At 43.9% G+C, this 22,626-nt stretch overlaps 1 protein-coding gene across 4 annotated transcripts in view; it reads left to right on the top strand.

Annotated features, from left to right (window-relative positions):
* The window catches only part of LOC118366191 (ras association domain-containing protein 3-like), a 62,195-nt gene that overhangs the window by 27,898 nt on the left and 11,671 nt on the right, over positions 1–22,626 (top strand). Inside the window, exon 1 of one of the 4 annotated variants that reach the window (XM_052491829.1) lies at positions 4,036–4,403. The exons of the other annotated variants lie outside the window; for them this stretch is intronic. Within the exon in view, the coding sequence (XP_052347789.1) occupies positions 4,281–4,403 (123 nt within the window). The 5' untranslated portion in view covers positions 4,036–4,280. Of the gene's footprint in view, positions 1–4,035; positions 4,404–22,626 lie in introns of those variants that run through there. 4 annotated transcript variants of the gene reach the window in all.

Raw genomic sequence — 22,626 nt, 5'->3', positions numbered from 1 at the left:
TGTCCATTGTTTTACACCAGGGAAGGGAGAGTGAGGGGGGTGGAGCTGAGAATGAGTTTCCATGTCTCTGAGACATTCTCTGTGCTGTTTTCACACACTTCCAGTCACTTACAGGAGCCGATCTGTTCCTTCCTAAGTCAGTGCAGTACTACAGAAATACAGGCCAAGGATGCCGCAACTAGTGCCCATCACTCCACCTGACCAGAAGCTGTTGGTTAGACAGGGTTCTAGTGGACACTATAGTTTCTCCTTAACATACAGGTGAGCAGTTGGCTCTGAGACTGGACAGTAGAGAGGCCATCTGTATGAATCTTCCCTGGCCAGGCTGTGGTGTGGTTGGAGGGTTGGGCTGTTCCTGTGCTCCGAGGTTACTTGTAGGTTGCCTCTGCACTCTGGGTTTAAAGTAGGCCTGTCCCTCCCATAAACCCCCAAGAAGCTACAGTATGTGTTGGGTGTGGTCAGGATAAGGGTTGTACGCCTTATTCACTACATGTGTTACATACATTTGACCCAGTAGCTGAAGTTGTAACAGCCTTTCCAGTGACTGGGTGGGCTAGTTAGTTGTTTGATATTAGTGTGTAAAAGAACAAGCCACGCAGGAGGAGTCATGTAGAAATGGACTCAGAAAAAAGCCTCAGGCAACTAAAATCCTTTTAGAAATGAACTGCATGCGCTTTTCATTGTGGTTGTTAAAGCATTGCAGCTCTGCTCTCTGAGAATTGCATAAATGGGTTCCATGTTGGCTGATGCAAGACAACTTTTATCAGACGCTACAAACACCACCACAGAGTTAAAACATGAATTAAGCCATATTTCACATTTATAACCAAATAAACCCAGGAGACAGCTAGCCTCCCCAGAGTCAAACACCACCACAGAGTTAAAACATGAATTAAGCCATATTTCACATTTATAACCAAATAAACCCAGGAGACAGCTAGCCTCCCCAGAGTCAAACACCACCACAGAGTTAAAACATGAATTAAGCCATATTTCACATTTATAACCAAATAAACCCAGGAGACAGCTAGCCTCCCCAGAGTCAAACACCACCACAGAGTTAAAACATGAATTAAGCCATATTACACATGTATAACAAAATAAACCCAGGAGACAGCTAGCCTCCCTACAGTCAAACACCACCACAGAGTTAAAACATTAATTAAACCATATTACACATTTATAACCAAATAAACCCAGGAGACAGCTAGCCTCCCCACAGTCAAACACCACCACAGAGTTAAAACATGAATTAAGCCATATTACACATGTATAACAAAATAAACCCAGGAGACAGCTAGCCTCCCTACAGTCAAACACCACCACAGAGTTAAAACATTAATTAAACCATATTACACATTTATAACCAAATAAACCCAGGAGACAGCTAGCCTCCCTACAGTCAAACACCACCACAGAGTTAAAACATGAATTAAGCCATATTTCACATTTATAACCAAATAAACCCAGGAGACAGCTAGCCTCCCCAGAGTCAAACACCACCACAGAGTTAAAACATGAATTAAGCCATATTACACATGTATAACAAAATAAACCCAGGAGACAGCTAGCCTCCCTACAGTCAAACACCACCACAGAGTTAAAACATTAATTAAACCATATTACACATTTATAACCAAATAAACCCAGGAGACAGCTAGCCTCCCCACAGTCAAACACCAAATGTGTTTTCAATGTGTTTATTGATACTTATACAACAGGTTATCTGACACTGCATGGGGTGGTTGTCGTAACAGCAGCATGGGAACCTGGTTACTAATGATGTCATATCATCTCTGGCTATGAACACCTTGAACTGTGTGAGGGTGGCTCACATAGGCCTATGCAGAGCTTCGAAAGCTTAGAAATTGCTTGTGACATTCTGATTTTATATATAGGTTACATGTGGTTGTGACAGATTGGCAGGTGTTATTTGCATATACACAACACACACACACACACACACACACACACACACACACACACACACACACACACCGCCACCACCATCAAGGGCCACAGGTTTTGTTAAAAGGTTGGTCCGAGCGAACGCCTGCTGTTCCACCCATTCATCTGGGCGTATGTCACTCTAAAGTATCTTGATGTCTTTGGTCTGTATTTTAAGTTTAGTTGGTCCTGGAGCTCTGGTAAAGCAGCATGTTGCAGGGAAGGAAAATAAGAAAGCTAGCTTCGCTGTGCTGCATGTTCATTGAGGTAAGTGGGAAGCAGATGTTATGTTGTCTCTTTAGGATGTGTGCATTTATGGATTCATATAGATTATTTGATGATGAGTGACTAAGGAAAGAAAAGTAGGAGAGAAGGAGGCAGGAGGAGAGAAGCAAGCAAGAATGAAATAACTAACTATGGCTTTCACTTCATTGGAGTGAATGTAATGGTTTATCTCTACTTATTCTATTGTATTCAACAAATCAAAGGGGGACCACGGAGAAGCCGGTGGAAAGTGTAGGTTGGGAAGAGGCAGAGGAGGTGCGACGTCGCGAAAGAGCAAGAAAAAGCCCTGCTAAGATCAGAGCCTTGTCTCCTGTGTATACACCTTCGTTTGAGGAGTACATGCTGCACATACTTCCGTCTCCTGATTACAAACCAATTAATCTTACTTATAGGTCTTCATGCTCTCTTGGGAACCTTGAGGATCTTGAAATGGAGTCAGTCGGCAGTGGCGAGCACTCAGAAGTTGAGCCGGTCCAGGATGTAGTGGGCCTACCTGCGGCAGCAGGTGTGGTAGAGTCTTTCAGCGTTTGCCCTGAGAATCCTACCAGAAATGATTTTGGACCGTTAGGAGTGAGATTTTTTAGAAAGGGTTGAATCCTGCTTTTTGGCCGACCCATATTTTGTAAAGGATATATTTTGGGTAAAGGACAAACTGGGAATGGTTACATCTGTGAAATGACTTAAATGTAAATGTAAATGTGAAGTTGTCGAGTAGTGGAATTGTTTTTTTTTTTTTATGTGTCCGCCTCCCAGAGGAAGTGGGCGCTTTGAGTCACGCGGCTCGGGGTTAAACCCGTGGTGTGCTTTGCTCTCCGGAGCAGGGCGCCGCTGAAAGGGGTGTGGGGTAGCGTTGAATGTAGAGGTGGATCAAATGAAAATGAAGAATCCTAGTGTTTGTGACTTCCGCCATTTGGTGAGACATAGTCACGGTGGCAACGGCAAGACTGAAAATACCCTGTCTTTCTTGTTAAGCTTTGAACCTGAGTTTCTATCTGTTAACCTTAGGCCCTCACAGAATAGCAAAAAGAACCTATGTTTAGAACCCGCTATGGTGCATTAGGTGCCAAAGATTCGGACATGTTGCAGCAGTGTGTAGAAGGGAGATCCCACGATGTGAGAAATGTGCATGAGGGCATAGTCAGAGGGAGGGTACAGCACTGTGTGTCAACTTTGGTGATGCCCATGCAGCTGGGGATACGAAAGTACCCTGTGAAACCGAGAGGCTGAGATTACCAGAATTCTAGTGGGGCAGAAAGTTTCTTATGCTGAGGCAGTGAAGAGAGTATTGGATACCCCAAGGTTGAGTAATTTGACTAGGAGCCTCCAATTGAGCAGGCCTGAAGAGAGAGAAACAGAGAGGATGAGTTTTAGTAAGGTTGGATTTCTTCTGGTTATAGCCGTGGTGATCAACTGCACTGATGGAGCAGACACCACCGAAATATAGATGTGGTAGTTGCAGTAGTAGAGCAATATTTGGGTGTGAGAGATTTTAGTGCAGAAGATCTACAGGAAGTTTTGAGAGAAGGGGTTCTATCCATCTTGCCAAAGTAGTGGGATGGGGTGGTTGGTTTTTGGGGATAGTGTATAGTTGCATGGTTAGATGGTGACGCAATTTAAATTTGTCCTATTCCTTTTTCCCTTTTTTGGGGGAGGTGACCAAAATGTGCAATCCGCACTCCGACCTGCGTAAGGCAGCACCACAGCGTCTCGTCTGCCGGAAAACCACACGAAACAGAAGAAGAAGAAGAAAAAAGTCAAAGGTGATTGGATAAGGGACTTTCGACGAGTTCTAGTAGGCGTGTCTACCTAGCGGTTGACAGACAGCACAGCCAGCGGCTCGATAGTTGCTAGAGTGTGAGGACTGCTCAGTAGTTGGTCGAAGGGTGAACGTTGGAAAGTATTCGGGCTTTTTGCGGTTCAAAAAACAAGTTTGAGAAGGTGTAACCCACTTTATTTTCTAGTTGTTGATTTGCGGCTGTGGTCTGCTATTCGTTTTTCATTCGTTTTTTTGATGCTGACAAATTTGAAGATATTAGTTTTCTCCTCAAATGACGTGGACTAGCACCATGAGTAGTGGTTACAGTAGTTTAGAGGAGGACTCCGAAGAGTATTTTTTCACTGCCAGAACATCGTTCTTTAAGAAGCCTTCAGGGAAACCAACCCAGTGCAAGGTAAATTAACTTGAATTCATGCCAACGTCTCACCTGGTAGCTACTGTGTTTTTATCGTATGAAGTTCGCAACCTGTTGCTAAACAGCTAACGTTAGGGAGCTACCCGTTTCGCATGCAGTCTGCTCGACAGTATTTTCAATTTAACAAATGGCAGGCAGGCTGGCTAGCCATTCCATTAGCTATCAATTATTTGCTTAGGCTAAATCCATATTGGTTTGCCAGGCTTCATGGTTTAGATTTGAATGGAGCTAATCTGATGGTCGGCAATTATACCCATAATCTGAGTGGCACGTGCAGCTAATATATTTCAGAACCACGTGGAATCATACTTTGATAGGATAGCCACTTAAGGTCCCCTAACACTTCATCTTTTAAACTATAGGCAATAATTAAAGTGTATAGTTGCATTTTATACTGTGGAAGAGTTGGTTAATTGGAAACGTACATGCCACAGGAGACCTTTTAGTCCCTGATTGGGTTAAAGCCCATGACTTCCTGACTGGGGTATCGAACTCATAAGTAAGGTCAGTTTGTGCCCATCAATACTGGTTTGTCTCAGACTCAAGACTCAACATATAATGTAACAGTTTGTGTGTGTCCTGTCACACACACAACTGCATTCACTAGGTATGTGGTGTGTGAGCTTGCAAACTCTTCTCAGCCTGACCTCTCATATTTCCATATGATCTTGACAATCATATTCCATTGCCCGGCTGCGGACAATGTGGCCCATACAACACACACACTATGCCATGAACGGACTTGCCCAGTAAGCATAATGCGGTCTGCCCCCACAATGGTGTTATTGTAGGTGAAATGTCAAGCATAGTAGCTCCTCTAGTTAACCCTCCAGCAGCTCAAATCCTGCTGTATGGGGTTCTATTCATCAAGCACTTGTGAATGACTTAATGCATTCTTTTAAATGTACTGTACTTAATGGCGACATCAGTTATGCCACTGCTGCTTGTTTCAAATGTGATTCATTGGGTTTAGATAACTCAATCCTTTCCCTTCTGACAGCACCACCACCAACATACAACAGTTAGGCTACCAGTTGATGATAAACCTCAGAGGGTCTAGTTAGGCTCGTTCGTTACTTCTCCGGAGTCATTCCATAGCAATGTCTCCCCTTGAGCAATGGTGATTTAGATTCTGTTGGCCTTAGCCCAAGTTTAATCAAGAGTGCCTGTTCATTGTGGTGTGTCTTTACAAGTCGAAGCTTAAGCTTCAACATGCCTCTAGTCTTTCTGTTTACCCCTTAGCACCATGGACACTCAGGGGAAATGGAGTCTCAAAATGCTCTGACCCTGCCTGGGCTGCTGGGAAACAGCTGTAATAAGACAGACAGCTTCTGAGTGACGGGGCCTCATAACCCTTCTCAGCTAGTCTCTGTGTCTCCAGAGTAGCTAGCTAATACTGTGGACTACTCAGTAATTCACAGCCTTCTCTCTCTGTATATGGAAGGAGAGGACCCTAGTGGGTCTGTAGTGGAGCCATGTCATAGTTATATTGATGTATAGTACATTAATCATAGTAGTAGGTGTGTTTAGTATGAGTTTGCAATATTAGTTATGGTATTGTTTTAGTAGAGTTGGGTTGGAGCCAGTGAATCAGTTGGCTCCAATCTAACATGACAGCTTCGTAGGAGGAGAGGGCTGCTGTTTGATTCTCTGCTACGCTTTCATAAAATGATCACCATGCATTATCTCCTCGGACAGTCTTCCTTTATAAAACTCAAAATATGGGCTGCCTTGGTCACAGAGGGCTGTTTGTTGGGTTGAGTGAAGGACAAGTGGTCCCCATCTGTGGTTTGTGTATTTTTGAGTGCTGTACAACAGTAATGCATTTCAGTCTTTCTCCTTGAGTGCACTCTGTTTCCAGATGGAGAGAAACAGCTTAGTATTGGTCTTCCTCAGACATCAGAAACATATGCTCTGTCCGGACCAGAGGATTCCCCAGAATACTAGAAGGATAGGAATCACACCCATGGTTTCCAACTGTTTCTGTGGTAGATATAGAAGCTGCTTTAGCCTCCCTTCCAGTCTCTGTTGGTGGGAAAAGGCCCCTTTTAGTTGAATCTCAGTCCTGTAGGCTATATTCCCGTGAGAGTACAGGAGAGGGGTATTGATGGCAGAGGCAGTGCCCCCATACCAATTCAGGTAGGTTCGGGTTTGACTTGTCTATGACATCACCTGACTGCATGGTGTGCAAACCCCATGTCAGGACCTTAATCAACCACACAATCCATTAACACACACTCCCTCACGCGTCTCTCCCCCTCTTCCAACGCCACCCCAGTTTCCTCAGCTATTGTGTTGCAGTTCCGAAAATGTTCTCAGTTTTGTATCCGGTTCTCTTCTGCTGCCACTTTCAGTCCAAGTTGTGCATCATTACTAGAGCTGGGACTAACTTCCTTGACATTTTTAGTATTGTGGCAAGGAAACACAACATGAAAGGGATTTAACTTCGTAAGGAAATCAGCCCTAATGTTGGAAATAAGCAGCATTATGTTGTCATTCAGAGTCGCGTGTATTTATTTTCCAAGCTATAGCATGCACTATTTTAATATATAATAATATAATAATATATATTTTACATACAGCCACGCACTATTTTACATACAGCAGGTTTTTAAAGGACCAAAGAGTTTGGTCTGCTTCATGTTTTCATTTTTGCTATGGAAATAATATTGCAATATTTGTATCGTCCTGGCCCTAATTATTACAGTATCACATTTACCACAGTTCCTCCATTTTGTCCTGTTTGTCATCTTGCTGTAGGACTTGCATGTTTGTTTACATTTCCTAAGTACGTACAACAAACCTGTTCTCCAGACCTGCTCTTCCTCCGGGGCTGTACTGTGCTAGCGTTCGCTTAGCACTAGCTTTTGGGGAGTGGAAAGGGTCTGAGTGAAAGAAGACCTCCAGGAGCCCCAGCCAATCTCTTACTCACAGTAGAACCTTCAGTCTGCTGTGAGTTTACATAACGGCAGCCAGACCTCTCCAGACGCCTGTTCCAGAAGGAGAGCTCTGTCTCTGCTATTCAGAGACGGGGTGTCCATTTTTTTTTACTGCATACTGACATCTCTTTTAGCGTGTGTCTGAGCTATAAGCCTTCTGACTTGAGACTTCAGATCTGGAGATGAAGACAGTTTGGCAGTGGTACACCCAGTCTAGACAAAATGTATGTTTTGCTCCAGGGAGATCTCCAATAGATATGTGTAATTAACAAGTTGTGTGTGTGTGTGTGAGTGTAACTACTTAATGTCCGAGCGCGGAGTGCCTGTGTTTAAACTGACTGGGGCAGTTACTACATTTGTCCCCTCATCAGCCTTACACACAGCCTTTCGTGTTTGTTTCGATATGGCGTATTGATGATAGGAGACTGAATAGAATAATTAAGCCTAAGCAGTGGCAGAGGGCTCAGGGCACCACCTTGAGGAACAGACTGTTTGAAGAGGAGTCCCTGAAGCTTTATATTCACAACATAGCTGACCCTCAACACCGTTCAGCTCAACTTAGCTGTGTGTGTCAATGCGTGCAATGCAGGCCTGTTTCCTTCCTGCTGTGGTGAGTTTTGTCCTGCTGCAGAAGGAGAGAATGTCAACAGTTTCTCTGTTTTCATACTTCAGCTAAACCGAGCAAGGCCTACACAGCACACTCTACCAATCCAGCCCTCGCAGCTACTGATAAAAATTAAAAGAAAGAAAAGACTGATATGGAAACATCCTTAGTTTAGAAATGCAAAACATGTCCTAAGTCATCTAGCCTACATATCAAACATGTTGAAAAAACACTCCTCTGGAGGTGGGTTTTACTGCAGGGAGTTGGTATGGGTTTAGGCTACTTTATGATCAGTCTTACATTTACATTTAAGTCATTTAGCAGACGCTCTTATCCAGAGCGACTTACAAATTGGTGCATACACCTTATGACCACCAGTGGAACAGCCACTTGCTCTGTTATGTTGCTCTAGCATGACCTGCCTGCACGTTACTTAAATCCCTTTTATAACTGTCTGCTGCTCTAAGTGTTCTGTTCCAGAGGAAACAGCACTCGCAGTCTAAACATGCACGCAGAGCAGGCTCATGATTACCTTTCAAAGACTGCCTGCGTCATGAAGCAGATGAGGTGTTTAACACTGGACCCGTGTGGGTGTACTTGACTACTCGTGCATGTACAGCCACATCAGTCATGGAACGGAAGCACTCCATGCTAGATCAAATTTCCAGACCTACTGAACTGTATCACATGGTCATGTCCCATCCTAGCAAGACCACAGAACAGGTGGTCTATAAGACACACGCCACTTCACTGTCTGAGAGAATCCCCCTTTTCTCTGGACAACAAATTGTCATTATCCTGAATAATGCCCTGTAATGGAACTACTGAGGCCCAATAGGAGCTGATTTTTACTCATAGGTCCCAGAAGACACCTGGTCTACAGGTGGATATTACACACTAGGAAGGGCATCCAGGTGGTCATTTAACTGATGGGTCGGCCACCACCCTCTCATTTCCCCTGAAAAGGTTCAGAGGTCAACTGGTATAGATCAGAGGGTTGTGGGTCACTATCTTCGTGGGTCCCTGCCTGCTTATGCTGTTTCTGGGAACAGTTAGAGAAACTGGCTGTGGCTGTAATTACTGTACCACCATCACACACTACACGTCTGCACACATTACACACTACGCACAAGCTCCACACACACCACTGCACACTATGTGAGAGGAGAGCGAGAAGGGGAGAACATACCAACAGTATAGAATGTATTGGGTCTAGTATCTACTAGCTACATTTTAAATGTATCAGCTGAACATTCATGCCACTTGTAGGTCCATGGAAGAGGGAGTGTAACATGACGTCTTGATGAGATGAGGTCAAGGTATTAGATTGGCCATCACATAGCCCTGACCTCAATCCTATAGAACATTTGTGGGCAGAACTGAAAAAAGCATGTGTGAGCAAGGAGGATTACAAACCTGACTCAGTTACACCAGCTCTGTCAGGAGAAATGGGACAAAATTCACCCAACTTATTGTGGGAAGCTTGTGGAAGGCTACCCAAAACATTTGACCCAAGTTTAAAAAAAAAATTAAAGGCCATGCTACCAAATACTATTTGAGTGCATGTAAACTTCTGACTTACTGGGAATGTGATGAAAGAAATAAAAGCTGAAATGAATGTCAGGAATTGTGAAACTGAGTTTAAATGCATTTGGCAAAGGTGTATGTAAACTTCAAATGTACATGTAGGTAGGGGTAAAGTGACAGATAATAAACAGTGAGTAGCATCAGTAAAAAATATATATTATAAAGTGTGGGGGGGGGGGTCAATGCAAATAGTTCAGGTAGCCATTTGATTAATTGTTCAGCAGTCCTATGGCTTTGGGATAGAAGCTGTTAAGGAGCCTTTTGAGTCTAGACTTCGCTACCGATTGCCATCCGTGGGCTGTACACACTACCCTCTGTAGCGCCTTATGGTCAGATGCCAAGCAATTGCCATACCAAGTCAGGATGCTCTCGATAGCGCAGCTGTTGAACTTTGAGGATCAGGGGACCCATGCCAAATCTTTTCAGTCTCCTGAGGGGGAATTGGCCTTGTCGTGCCCTCTTCACGACTGTCTTGGTGTGTTTGGACTGTGATAGTTTGATGTGGAAACCAAGGAACTTTAAGCTCTACACCCGCTCCCCTATTGCCCCGTCAATGTGAACGAGGGCGTGTTCAGCCCTCTTCCTGTAGTCCACGATCAGCTCCTTTGTCTTGCTCACATTGAGGGAGAGGTTGTTGTCCTGGCACCACACGGACAGGTCTCTGACCTCAGCCTATAGGGAGGTCTCATCGTTGACTGTGATCAGGCCTACCACTTGTTGTCAGCAAACTTTTTAATGATGGTGTTGGAGTTGTGCGTGGCCTCAGTCGTGGGTGAGCCGGGAGTACAGGAGGGGACTAAGTACACACCCCTGAGGGGCCCTCGTGTTGAGGATCAGCATGGCGGATGTGTTGTTATACCTACCCTTACCACCTGGGGGCGGCCTGTCAGGATCCAGTTGCAGAGGGAGGTGTTTAATCCCAGGGTCCTTCATTTAGTGATAAGCTTTGTGGGCACTGGTGTTGAACACTGAGCTGTAGTCAATGAACACCATTCTCATGTAGGTGTTCCTTTTGTCCAGGTGTGGAGTGCAATTAAGATTGCGTCAGCTGTTGCTCTTTTGGGGTGGTGTGCGAATTGGAGTTGGTCTTGGGTTTCAGGGATGATGGTGTTGTGAGGCATAACCAGCCTTTCAAAGCACTTCATGGCTACAGTGCTACGGGTCGGTAGTCGTATAGGCAGGTTACCTTGGTGTTCTTGGGCACAGGGATTAATTATGCCTTTGGATGGCGATTGTGACATTGAAAAACAGATCAAGGTGCAATAACTGTAGTCTTTATTGAGCCTTATTATCCCTCTCTGAGCCTTAGTCACAGCCCCGCTATGGATGGTTGCTACAGTCATTGCACTGTATAGCTATAGTTGCTGGTCTCCGCCCTGGCTAGTACTGCAGCTGTGTCTGTGTGATTAGTGAGAATGCTTTGTCTACGACTCCTGTCGGAACAGTCCTCCATCAGCCACACCATTCATCTCACACCATTATGCATTGTACCACACATGCCAGAGATAGGCCTGTTCAGGTTTCTATTGGAGCTGAGAAGGGAATGAGCCTTGGTCTGTCAACCTCTGTCATGTCCATGTGGTATGGGTTTATTCATGGTAGGAAAAGCAACCACACACCCCCATCCCATTCCCACAGAGTGTGGACAGTTTGCTAAATGTGACTTGTAACCCTATAGGGCCTCTGTGCTGTGTTTCTGCACCTGGTTAGTGGTCTTAGCGTGCGTTTACTGAGATGGACAACCATGCTATCACATGTTCTTACTTCTATTTTGAATGGATTTAATTGAGCACTTGTTCACTTTGACATGCTCAGGGTAAAGAGAATACTGTCTGGTTCTCAGAACAGGACTGTTGTATGCTACTGGCAGTTATATATCTAATCACACGTGTGTGTCTGTATTCATATGTATATGTAACAGACAGACCGGTTGACGTAATGATTGTCACAGGAGAGTAGACTATAGTTAGTTAATGATGAACAACTGCTGGTTAGCTAGCTGCCTTTAGGCAAATATTAACAGTTTCACTATGAGAGGCTTGTCAATGTCTCAACTCTCCATACTCCAGGTTGAAAGCCTTTCATCAACGTTGATTTTAAAGTAGTGCTGTTTTGATCGTCAGAGTTGAGTCTACAGTTGTAGAGTATTAGCAAGTTTTGACTGCCTTGTAACAGTTAGTACAGTAGTTTGCCCACAGGTTCAGGGTTTGATGTGACAGTCTGTACCATGCAGCCAAGGACATTGAAAATTAATTTTCTGCTGCAGTTACCCTGCAACCATGCTGACTGAGTGGGCTAGCCTTGTGCTGTTGCGCTTGTTACGCTCTCTGCAGTGTGGTTCCTGTCTGTCTTTGCTAAGTGAGGGTTACAGACATGATAGTTGGTCAATGCTACTCCCCATAGACTAGCTCTACAGGCTAGCTCCCTACTGATTCATACTTCCGTGGCAGTTTTCATGATGCGTGCTGTTGGAGTGTTAGTCAGACAAGTCTACTTCCTCCCAGAGTGAACCACATAGTATCACATCTGCTCAGTCATCCCCATATTCCACATACTGTGTGTGTTCTATTGTGTTCCTCTATTGTGTCTCTTGCCACATACACACCTGTATTTATTATCCTCAATGTGTTGGTCTATAGGAATGTTTTCCATGTTACTGTAATCCGATCTGTCTGAAGCCAGGCCTGTTTTTATGTCTGAGATGGAGATCCACTCTAGAGAGATGTGAATCAGAAAGACCGAAACAGTGCTGGGCCTAGTGCTATTTGTTACACTGCATTCCCTATGTGTCTCCTAATCGCTCAATGCCATGTCAAATCAAACTTTATTTGTCATGTCTTACCGTGAAATGCGTACTTACCAAGCCCTTAACCAACAGTGCAGTTCAAGAAGAGTTAAGAAAAGATTTACCAAATGAACTCAAGTAAGAAGTAACACAATAACAACAACGAGGCTTTTTTCAGGGGCTACCGGTACAGAGTGTGGGGGTACAGGTTGGTTAGTTAATTTGTATATGTTAGGTAGGGGTGAAGTGACTATGCATAGATAATAAACAGCGAGTAGCAGCAGTGTACCAAAGAAATGGGGTGGTGAGTGCATCAATGTAAATAGTCCGGTGGCCACTTGATTGATTGTTCAGCAGTCTTATGTCTTGGGGTAGAAGCTGTTAAGGAGCCTTTTGGTCCTAGACTTGGTGCTCCGGTACTGCTTGCCGTGTAGTAGCAGAGAACAGTCTGACTTGGGTGACTGGAGTCTCTGTCAATTTTATCGTCTTTCCTCTGACACGCCTATTTATATAGGTCCTGGATGGCAGGAAGCTTGGCCCCAATGACGTACTGGGCCGTACGTGTACTACCCTCTGTAATGCCTTACGGTCAGATGCCGAGCAGTTGCCTACCTGGCAGTGATGGACCCGGTCAGGATGCTCTCTGGTGCAGCTATAGGTCTTTGAGGATCAGTGGACCCATGCCGAATCTTTTCAGTCTCCTTAGGGAGAAAAGGTTTTGTTGAGCCCTTTTCACGTCTGTCTTGGTGTGTTTGGACCATGTTCGTTTGTTGATGTGGACACCAAGGAACTTAAACTCTCGACCTGCTCCTCTACAGCCCCGTCGATGTTAATGGGGGCCTGTTCGGCCTGGCCTTTTCCTGTAGTCCACGATCAGCTCCTTTCTTGCTCACATTGAGGGAGAGGTTGTTGTCCTGGCACCACACTGCCTAGGCTACATACTATCGCGAATGTGTGTGTATTGTGTGGACTTCTCCCCCTGTGGGCCTCTCACATTTGGCTGACAACATGCTGACCCAGCACAGTGGTTTGAGGCATGATGAGTCTTCCCCAGGCAGTTAATGTGAACTTTCAATCATCCCTGTCTCCCTAGGTAACATGTCTGTGGTCTGCAGTGCAGGGTCCAGGTTTCCAGAGCCAGCTAATAACACTCAACAGCGGAAGTATGGGTTATTGTTGGCCTTGGTTCTCAAAGGACTGGCCTACGGTTCTGTTCTGGGAGGTGGCTTTCAGTGCTGTGAAATGTTCTATTGCCTCACACACTAAAATAGCTACTGATGAACAGAGAAGTCTGCCTTTCATCATGTCACATTTCACCACCCCATGCTTAGTCCCCATTGTTGAAATGCACACACACAGTGTTGGGTAACCAGCTTTTCAGATGGAGGTGATTGGGGAGGATGGGGTGTGGTAAAAGGCTGAGGAGGTGTGAGGAAGTAGAACAGTCTTGTTATTGGACTACAGCAATGGATTTATTATAGGCCTAGGCTACATGCTGCAGTAATGAGTCCTGTCTGCACCAGTCAGTCGTACTCCGCACACTGATATTAAGCTTGTCTTTTGAAAAACAATAACTATGCTGGAACATCCTGGCAAGAAGCCACTTGGTGTTGAGGGGTGAGGAGTTGAGTTATCAGCACGGTTTTGTGTGGTGAAGCTATACAGCTGTGGGAGAGCTGTGTTGGAGGACTGTACTTGGGCTGACCCCGTTTGGGCAATTAGCTTTTGGTCGATCTAAGATATATATTTTTTGTCGAGCAGTTACAATAACTTATTTATGGAACTGAAGCATGTCTGTGGACTAATCCATTGCGGAGGCTGCGCCGATGGCTCCCCAGTAGTACTTTTACAGTTACTTCCCATAATTTTGAATCTACAATGTTTGTTTGGTTACTGTAATTTCTGTTAATGGATTCAAAATATTATTAGACTTTTACAGTTTTCATTGTCGCAAACATGTCAATGAGCGCACAACCTAGGCTACACTTGTGAGAAACACGTTTTGGTGTGTTTCATTCTGTTTACGAGTTAATATATTCATTGTGTTTTGTTGGAGCGCTCCTGTCAATGTTGAGTAAGGACACGCATCTGATTACGCATAGAATAAGTCCTCGGCTACCTGGCAAATGTAGGCTTATAAATGTGCTTGTTTGGGGATCTGATCGTATTTCTGTCTTAACTCACCACCACTAATGAGCTGTGGCGCTTCTGTCATTTTTTTTCTTCTTCACCTCTAACAGCAAGTAAACAGTCTGTTTTTACGTCCATTGAGAATTGTTCCTCAATGTAGCCTTTTTGAAAAATCTTTCCAGCTCTCTCCCTTTTTAGATAACCACTCAGCATGAAAAAAATCAAATACATCTGATCCGGTGGAAAGCAATTAAAATAGGCCTAAATCTGTGTCTGTCCGGAGCTCACTGGTGTGGGATAACTCTTGAGGGCCCAGAATATTTTATACAATGCCGAAAGTTTGTTAGCACAAGCTTCCTGCTGGACCAAGTTGATAGCCAATACGATTGATTTTTTTTTTTTTTATCAGGATATTTTCTTCCTGCAGGCTGCAATATTTTTATTTATTGGCTTTATGTAGGTTATTTTCACATAATGGCAGTATAAGTTACTTTCATATTCATATAACTTTCATTTAGAAACAATTTTATAAAATGACTCTAGATTTTATTCATTGTCTATATATGGAACAATGCATTAACACATTTATATATAATCTTGGTCGAACGAGAGTTGTCCTGTTCTTTCGAGCAAATGATTGGTCAATGTTTTGAATGTATTTTTCCATACAGACAGAATAAAATCACTCTGAATATTTGAATAAAACCACTACATATGCACTGAGCTTGTCTGATGCTTTAAGCACACAGTTTGATTAAATAATTAAGACACACAAATGACTTGAGCCTGATGGTTATGGTGTTTTTTTTTTTAAATGACGACAGTGTTTAACTGGTGCATGTTGTCTCGCGCGCCTCCCTACTGCAATGAAAAGGTACCACAGCACAGCAAGTGTTTATTGCGCTGTCTGTGCTGAAGCTGCAAAATTATTTCATCCATTTAGTTTCTTGTTTCTGCCTGAAAAGTTCTGTTACTGAAATCCCTCATTTGTTTAGGAAAAACATTCCCTATTCCATTAACCCTTGCTCTTTATGTGAAACGTGTAAGAATTGCATGCATGTGATCAACAGGCTATAGGTCAGTCCCTATCATAATCCCATACATTTATATCAAACTCCAACGAACATGTAATGTTGACAGCAAAATGGATGTGTAGGAGGTGAAAAATAAACTCAAAGGGTAATGTTTACTGGTTGTTGAGTAGGGAAAGGGGAAGTCGGATCAGTAGAAGACATTTGACTTAGTTGTGGAAATGTTGTTTGGCACACAATACTCAGACAATTGCTGTTAGATTACAAGCTCCCTGTGTGATGACATGAACAAATGAAAGATTGATTGATAGACACAGTAGCCCATTGACATAGGCCTAAATAAGTTACGGTATTAAGACTAATCAGGACGCGCTCTTAGGCTTACAGCTCGATGGTGGTTATACAAGGATACTATACAAAGCCTACTAATGATGATAACATTACTTATTATGATGATCATAATAATAATTGGAATAATGACAAGGAACTCAAGAAAAAGAAGGGTGTAGGAGCGAGCGCTGCCTGCATATTATGTGACAAACAGGTGCTGTCAAGTTACAATATTTTTCTGCCTGTTTGGAACAGTGTAAACAACACTAAATAATACATTCCAAGTAATACCAGTCTCTTCTAATGAAAAAAATTGTATAGCAAAGATGTCAAATTACTTTATCCAACATTTTGCCCTTAGATGAGGCTTGGTGCTCCCAGAATCAGTAGGATATTAAACAAACAGGCAACAGAAGCAAGATCAGTCTTATTTCTGTAGATATACAGATTTGGAGTCACACTCAAAATTAAAGTGGAAAACCACACTATAGGCTGATCCAACTTTGATGTAATGTCCTTAAAACAAGTCAAAATGAGGCTCAGTAGTGTGTGTGGCCTCCAAGTGCCTGTATGACCTCCCTACAACGCCTGGGCATGCTCCTGATGAGGTGGCGGATGGTCTCCTGAGGGATCTTCTCCCAGACCTGGACTAAAGCATCCGCCAACTCTTGGACAGTCTGGTGCAACGTAGAGTTGGTGGATGGAGCAAGACATGTGCTCAATTGGATTCAGCTCTGGGGAATGGGCGGGCCAGTCCAGAGCATCAATGCCTTCCTCTTGCAGGAAATGCTGACACACTACAGCCCCATGAGGTCTAGCATTGTCTTGCGTTAGGAGGAACCCAGAGCCCAAACGCACCGTACCTAATGGCATTCAGGTTACCTCTGGCGAGCACAGGGAGGGAGGGCTGTGCGGTCCCCCAAAGAAATGCCACCCCACACCATGACTGACCCACCGCCAAACCTGTCATGCTGGAGGATGTTGCAGGCAGCAGAATGTTCTCCACGGTGTCTCCAGACTGTCACGTCTGTCACGTGCTCAGTGTGAACCAGCTTTCATCTGTGAAGAGCACAGGGAACCAGTGGCGAATTTGCCAATCTTGGTGTTCTCTGGCAAATGCCAAACGTCCTGTACGGTGTTGGGCTGTAAGCACAACCCCCACCTGTGGACGTCGGGCCCTCATACCACCCTCATGAAGTCTGTTTCTGACCGTTTGAGCAGACACATGCACATTTGTGGCCTGCTGGAGGTCATTTTGCAGGGCTCTGGCAGTGCTGCTCCTTGCACAAAGGCGGAGGTAGCGGTCCTGCTGCTGGGTTGCTGCCCTCCTACGGCCTCCCCCAACTTCTCCTGATGTACTGGCATGTCTCCTGGTAGCGCCTCCATGCTCTGGACACTACGCTGACAGACACAGCAAACCTTCTTGCCACAGCTCGCGTTGATGTGCCATCCTGGATGAGCTGCAATACCTGAGCCACTTGTGTGGGGTGTAGACTCCGTCTGCTACCACTAGAGTGAAAGCACCGCCAGCATTCAAAAGTGACCAAAACATCAGCCAGGAAGCATAGGAACCGAGAAGTGGTCTGTGGTCACCACCTGCAGAACCACTCCTTTATTGGGGGTGTCTTGCTAATTGCCTATAATTTCCACCTGTTGTCTATTCCATTTGCACAACAGCATGTGACATTTGTCAATCTGTGTTGCTTCCTAAGTGGACAGTTTGATTTCACAGAAGTGTGATTGACTTGGAGTTACATTGTTGTTTAAGTGTTCCCTTTATTTTTTTGAGCAGTGTGTGTGTGTATATATGTGTGTGTATGTATATATATGTGTGTGTATATATATATATATATTAATAATAAAAAATTGACTTTTTTTTTTTTTTTTTTTTTAATCGGTATCGGCCTTTCTTGGTCCTCCAATAAGCGGTATCGAAAAATCATAATCGTTCGACCTCTAATTTTTACATTGTAGAATAGCGAAGACAAATATTCCCAGTTAAGAAGTTTTAGGTTAGTTATTACAGGAATTATGACCCGTCGACTATTTCTCTCAATACCATTTGTATTTTATATTCAGTTGAAGTCGGAAGTTTACATACACCTTAGCCAAATACATTTAAACTCAGTTTTTCACAATTCCTGACATTTAATCCTAGTAAAATAATCCCTGTCTTCAGTCAGTTAGGATCACAACTTTACTTTAAGAATGTGAAATGTCAGAATAATAATCATTTATTTCAGATTTGATTTCTTTCAACAACTTCCCAGTGGTTCAGATTTTTTCATACACTCAATTAGTATTTGGTAGCATTGCCTTTAAATTGTTTAACTTGGGTCAAATGTTCTGGGTAGCCTTCCACAAGCTTCCCACAATGTGTTGGGTGAATTTTGGCCCATTCCTCCTGGTGTAACTGAATCAGGTTTGTAGGCCTCCTTGCTCGCACACTTTTTCAGTTCTACCCAAAAATTGTCTATTGGATTGAGGTCAGGGTGATGGCCACTCCAATACCTTGCCTTTGTGTTCCTGAAGCCATTTTGCCACGACTTTGGAAGTATGCTTGGGGTCATTGTCCATTTGGAGGACCCATTTGCAACCACGGTTTAACTTCCGGACTGATTTCTTGATGTTGTTTCAATATATCCACAATTTTCCTACCTCATGATGCCATCTGTTTTGTGAAATGCACCAGTCCCTCCTGCAGCAAAGCACCCTCACAACATGATGCTGCCACCCCTGTGCTTCATAGTTGGGATGGTGTTCTTTGGCTTGCAAGCCTCCCCCTTTTCCCTCCAAACATAACGATGGGCATTATGTCCAAACAGTTCTATCAGACCAGAGGACATTTCTCCAAAAAGTATATTTGTCCCCATGTGCAGTTGCAAACCGTAGTCTGGCTTTTTTATGGCTGTTTTGGATCAGTGGCTTTTTCCTTGCTCAGTGGTTTTTCAGGCTATGTCGATATAGGACTCATTTGACTATGGATACTTTTGTACCTGTTTCTTCCAGCATCCTCACAAGGTCCTTTCCTGCTGTTCTGGGACTGATTTGCATGACAGCCAACTAGCGCAGAAATAGTTTTGGCACGTCGTCAAAACAATATGATACGATATATCTTCCCATCAAAATCCAGATATGGAACTCACACTTTTTTCTTAGCCCCTCTTCACAACCAGACCCCTCTCTCTCTCATATGTTTCAGACTTGGTGTGGAGCAGTAGACATGGAGCACAGACTTGGAGAAACAGGCACATCCCAAGATTCAGATTTTCCGATCTCCAGTGTTTTCATACCTCCGCTAGATAGGGGATCTGTGGAGATCTCTATCAGCAGTGTGTGCGTTCCAGGCCAGGGGCCTGTGGGGAGAGTCAGCAGTTCTACCGGGGTGGTTTCCATTCCTCTTTTTCTTTGTTCAGCCCAGAGTTTGTCCAGCTTAGTATTTTTGTTTTTTGTGTGTGTTCAGCTGATGGTTTCAGTCTTGACCTCCTTACTCATCCTCAGTAAAGCCACTTTCAGTTATGCGTGTCCATTGACACCACAGGAGGCAGAATGGACTCTAGCCCACTGAGCAGGAGTTCACATCTATTCTGTCCAGTGGGACGCTAAGGGATGGATCACTCCTGCTGCAGTCAATGGAGTGGTTTAGTCTTTCCCACATTCTGTGTGTTTGTGCATGCAGTACTGGGTCAGACTCAGGTCAGTAAATAGCAGCTGGAATCCCTCCAGGTCAAAATGAGTACTGTGCCGTTTGTAGTGTGGTGTCAGGGAATTGGCTGTGGTATAGTAGTAGTATAGAATCTCCAAGTGGGTTTTCACTGGATGCGGTGTATTCAGTGCTTGGTTTATGTCTACAGAACCTGCATTAGTTGAAGAATGTCCACGTCTGTTATGCAGAGGAAAGGTGTGGCTGCTGTGGATTTCCCCTCTAAGCTGAAGAGGAAGTCCCACACAGAGGGGCGGATAGTTGCTTCATCACTATAGCACTGAGTGAGACTGGTCATGGATTCACAAACTACCATAACACATGGTCGAACTGCTCTTCCCTGAATCTTTATCTAGAACAATATCCATGCCCACACATCCAGATGTAGGTTGTCAGGGGTGTTTAGTCTATTTCCAGCTTTTTTTTTAGCTTGTTTTATTTTCTGCTTGAGAAGCATGGCTGTCTGGCTCTGTAAACGGATAACATCAGTTGTGTGTAATCTATATTAGTCAGGCGAGGAACCGGTTTGACTGACTGCGACTGAAGCAAAGCACAGCCTATTCTCTCTCCTTTGAACACACCAAACACATTACACCTCACACTAGAGGTCGACCGATTAATCAGCATGGCAGATTTCAAGTTTTCATAACCATCAGTAATTGGCATTTTTGGACGCTGATTACATTGCACTCCACGAGGAGACTGCGTGGCAGGCTGACCACCTGTTATGTGAGTGCAGCAAAGATCGAAGGTAAATTGCTTCCTAGCATTACACTTATCTTATAAGCATTACACTTATCTTATAAAAAACAATCTTAACATAACTTGTGACTCCCAAACCCGGAGCGTAATCATCGCCTGAAACTAATTAGCATAACGCAATGGACATAAATATTCCTATTCATGAAAAACACAAATGAAATATATTGAAACACAGCTTGGCTTTTTGTTAATCACCCTGTCATCTCAGATTTTCAAAATATGCTTTACAGCCAAAGCTGGACAAGCATTTGTGTATGTTTATCGATAGCCTAGCATAGCATTATGCCCTGCTAGCAGCAGGCAACCTTGTCACAAATCAGAAAAGCAATCAAATTAAATCGTTTACCTTTGAACTTCGGATGTTTTCACTCACAAGACTCCCAGGTAGATAGCCAAAGTTCATTTTTCCCAGAAGATTATTTTTGTAGGCGAAATAGCTCAGTTTGTTCTTCCCGTTTGGCTGAGAAATCGCCCGGAAATTGCGGTCAGGACAACGCCAAAAAAGATTCCAAATTAGCTCCATAATATCGACAGAAACATGACAAACGTTGTTTAGAATCAATCCTCAAGGTGTTTTTCTCATATCTATTCGATAATGTATCCGTCGGGACAATTCGTTTTTCAGTAGGGTCGATTGGATAAATGGCTACCTCTGTATTTTAGACGAGAGTCACCCTGGGAGCCATCATGTGACCACTTACGCAATGTAGCCGCCTACGGCTATTCTTAAACATAAATGCGTAAAACTACGTCACAATGCTGTAGACACCTTGGGGAATACGTAGAAAGCGTAAGCTCGTTGATAGGACATTCACAGCTCAATAGGGACTTATTTTGAAAGCGCTGCGTTCCAATATGGGGCACTTCCGGATTGGATTTTTCTTAGGCTTTCGCCTGCAACATCAGTTCTGTTATACTCACAGACAATATCTTTACAGTTTTGGAAACGTTAGTGTTTTTTATCCAAAGCTGTCAATTATATGCATATTCTAGCATCTTGTCTTGACAAAATATCCCGTTTTAAAATGGGAACATTTTTTAAAAAAAGAGAGAAAAAAAAATACTGCCCCTAGAGTCGCAACAGGTTAACTACACATGGTTTATATGACTAGTTTAACTAGCTTGTCCTGCTTTGCAAGTAATCAATGCGGTGCCTCTTAATTTATCATTGAATCAGTCTACTTTGCCGAACGGTTGATTTTAACAAGCACATTCCCAAATTGTATTTTTATATATTTATATTTAAAAAACGTCTGATTAATCGGTTTCGGCTTTTTTTGGTCCTCCAATCGTTATCAGCGTTGAAAAATCATCGGTCGACCTCTACCTCACACACATTGCTTCACACGTTAAGCGACACCCGCACACCTCTACTTAACCCGGCACTGAACTCGTAACTCTACTAAGGCTTAATCGAAGCACTCAACCCCAGAGCCACTTTACTGCACGCTGGCCTACGGCTATCCCACATTGCTCGGCCAACTGACTCTTCACCCTAAAAACCAACTCCCCTCTCCTCCCTCCTCCTTATACTTCTGCCACCCCAGCTAACCCTGCCTGCCCCAGGAAAAGTTGCCTAACTGCTTTCTTCAATCAGGGTACAGAGGGAGAGTATAGGCTTGTCGTTACTTTAACAGAGTCTAATCCGACTGGCATTCATTAACCTTGATGCTGCAGTAACTACAGTGAAGGGAGTGTAGGGGTGACAGTGTAGGGTGGAGAGGTTAAAAGTGACAGGTTGAACACTCAGGGACAGTCCTAAAATCTGTTCTGCTGTGTTTCTGCTCTCCTCCTCGCCGGCTGCAGTGTAGTGGCCCGTGGCTAAAACAAACACTGTGTGGGAGGGAGAAGGCTGTTTTTTGGGGGCATTACCTCATCAGGACATTTGTTTTGCCTTTTGTCTCACGCTCCGGCTCACTGGTGCTCCTCCTGTCTGTGTGTACTCAAATACACTCCCTTTTTGCATACTCTGCCTCTGAACCCAAAGTAATGATACCGATGTACGTTTGTTCAAGACCACAGTCATGAACTGGCTTGGCACTGAGCCATCTGTTGTAGTTGATCATGACCTCTGTGAGGTTCTGTTTGAAACAGAGGTAATCCTATAGAGCTGGTCGTGATGGCGATCAGGCCAATCAACCAACTCTATCACAGAACCCCTGAGTAGTCATGGCCCATGCAATAGCGGCTAGCAAGTGTTGTCATAACCAACACCAACCTCTTTCTCTGTGGCTACCCATAATCCCCTTGGTCTTACTGTGAGCCACTTTAATCAGCTGTGACCTGTACGACCCAGTAAAGTACTTCAGGGGTGACTAGCTCTATCTGCCA

The sequence above is a fragment of the Oncorhynchus keta genome, chromosome 33, assembly GCF_023373465.1.
Source record: "Oncorhynchus keta strain PuntledgeMale-10-30-2019 chromosome 33, Oket_V2, whole genome shotgun sequence".
Taxonomy (NCBI): Eukaryota; Metazoa; Chordata; class Actinopteri; order Salmoniformes; family Salmonidae; genus Oncorhynchus; species Oncorhynchus keta.
This window is presented reverse-complemented; position numbering and strand designations above follow the sequence as displayed.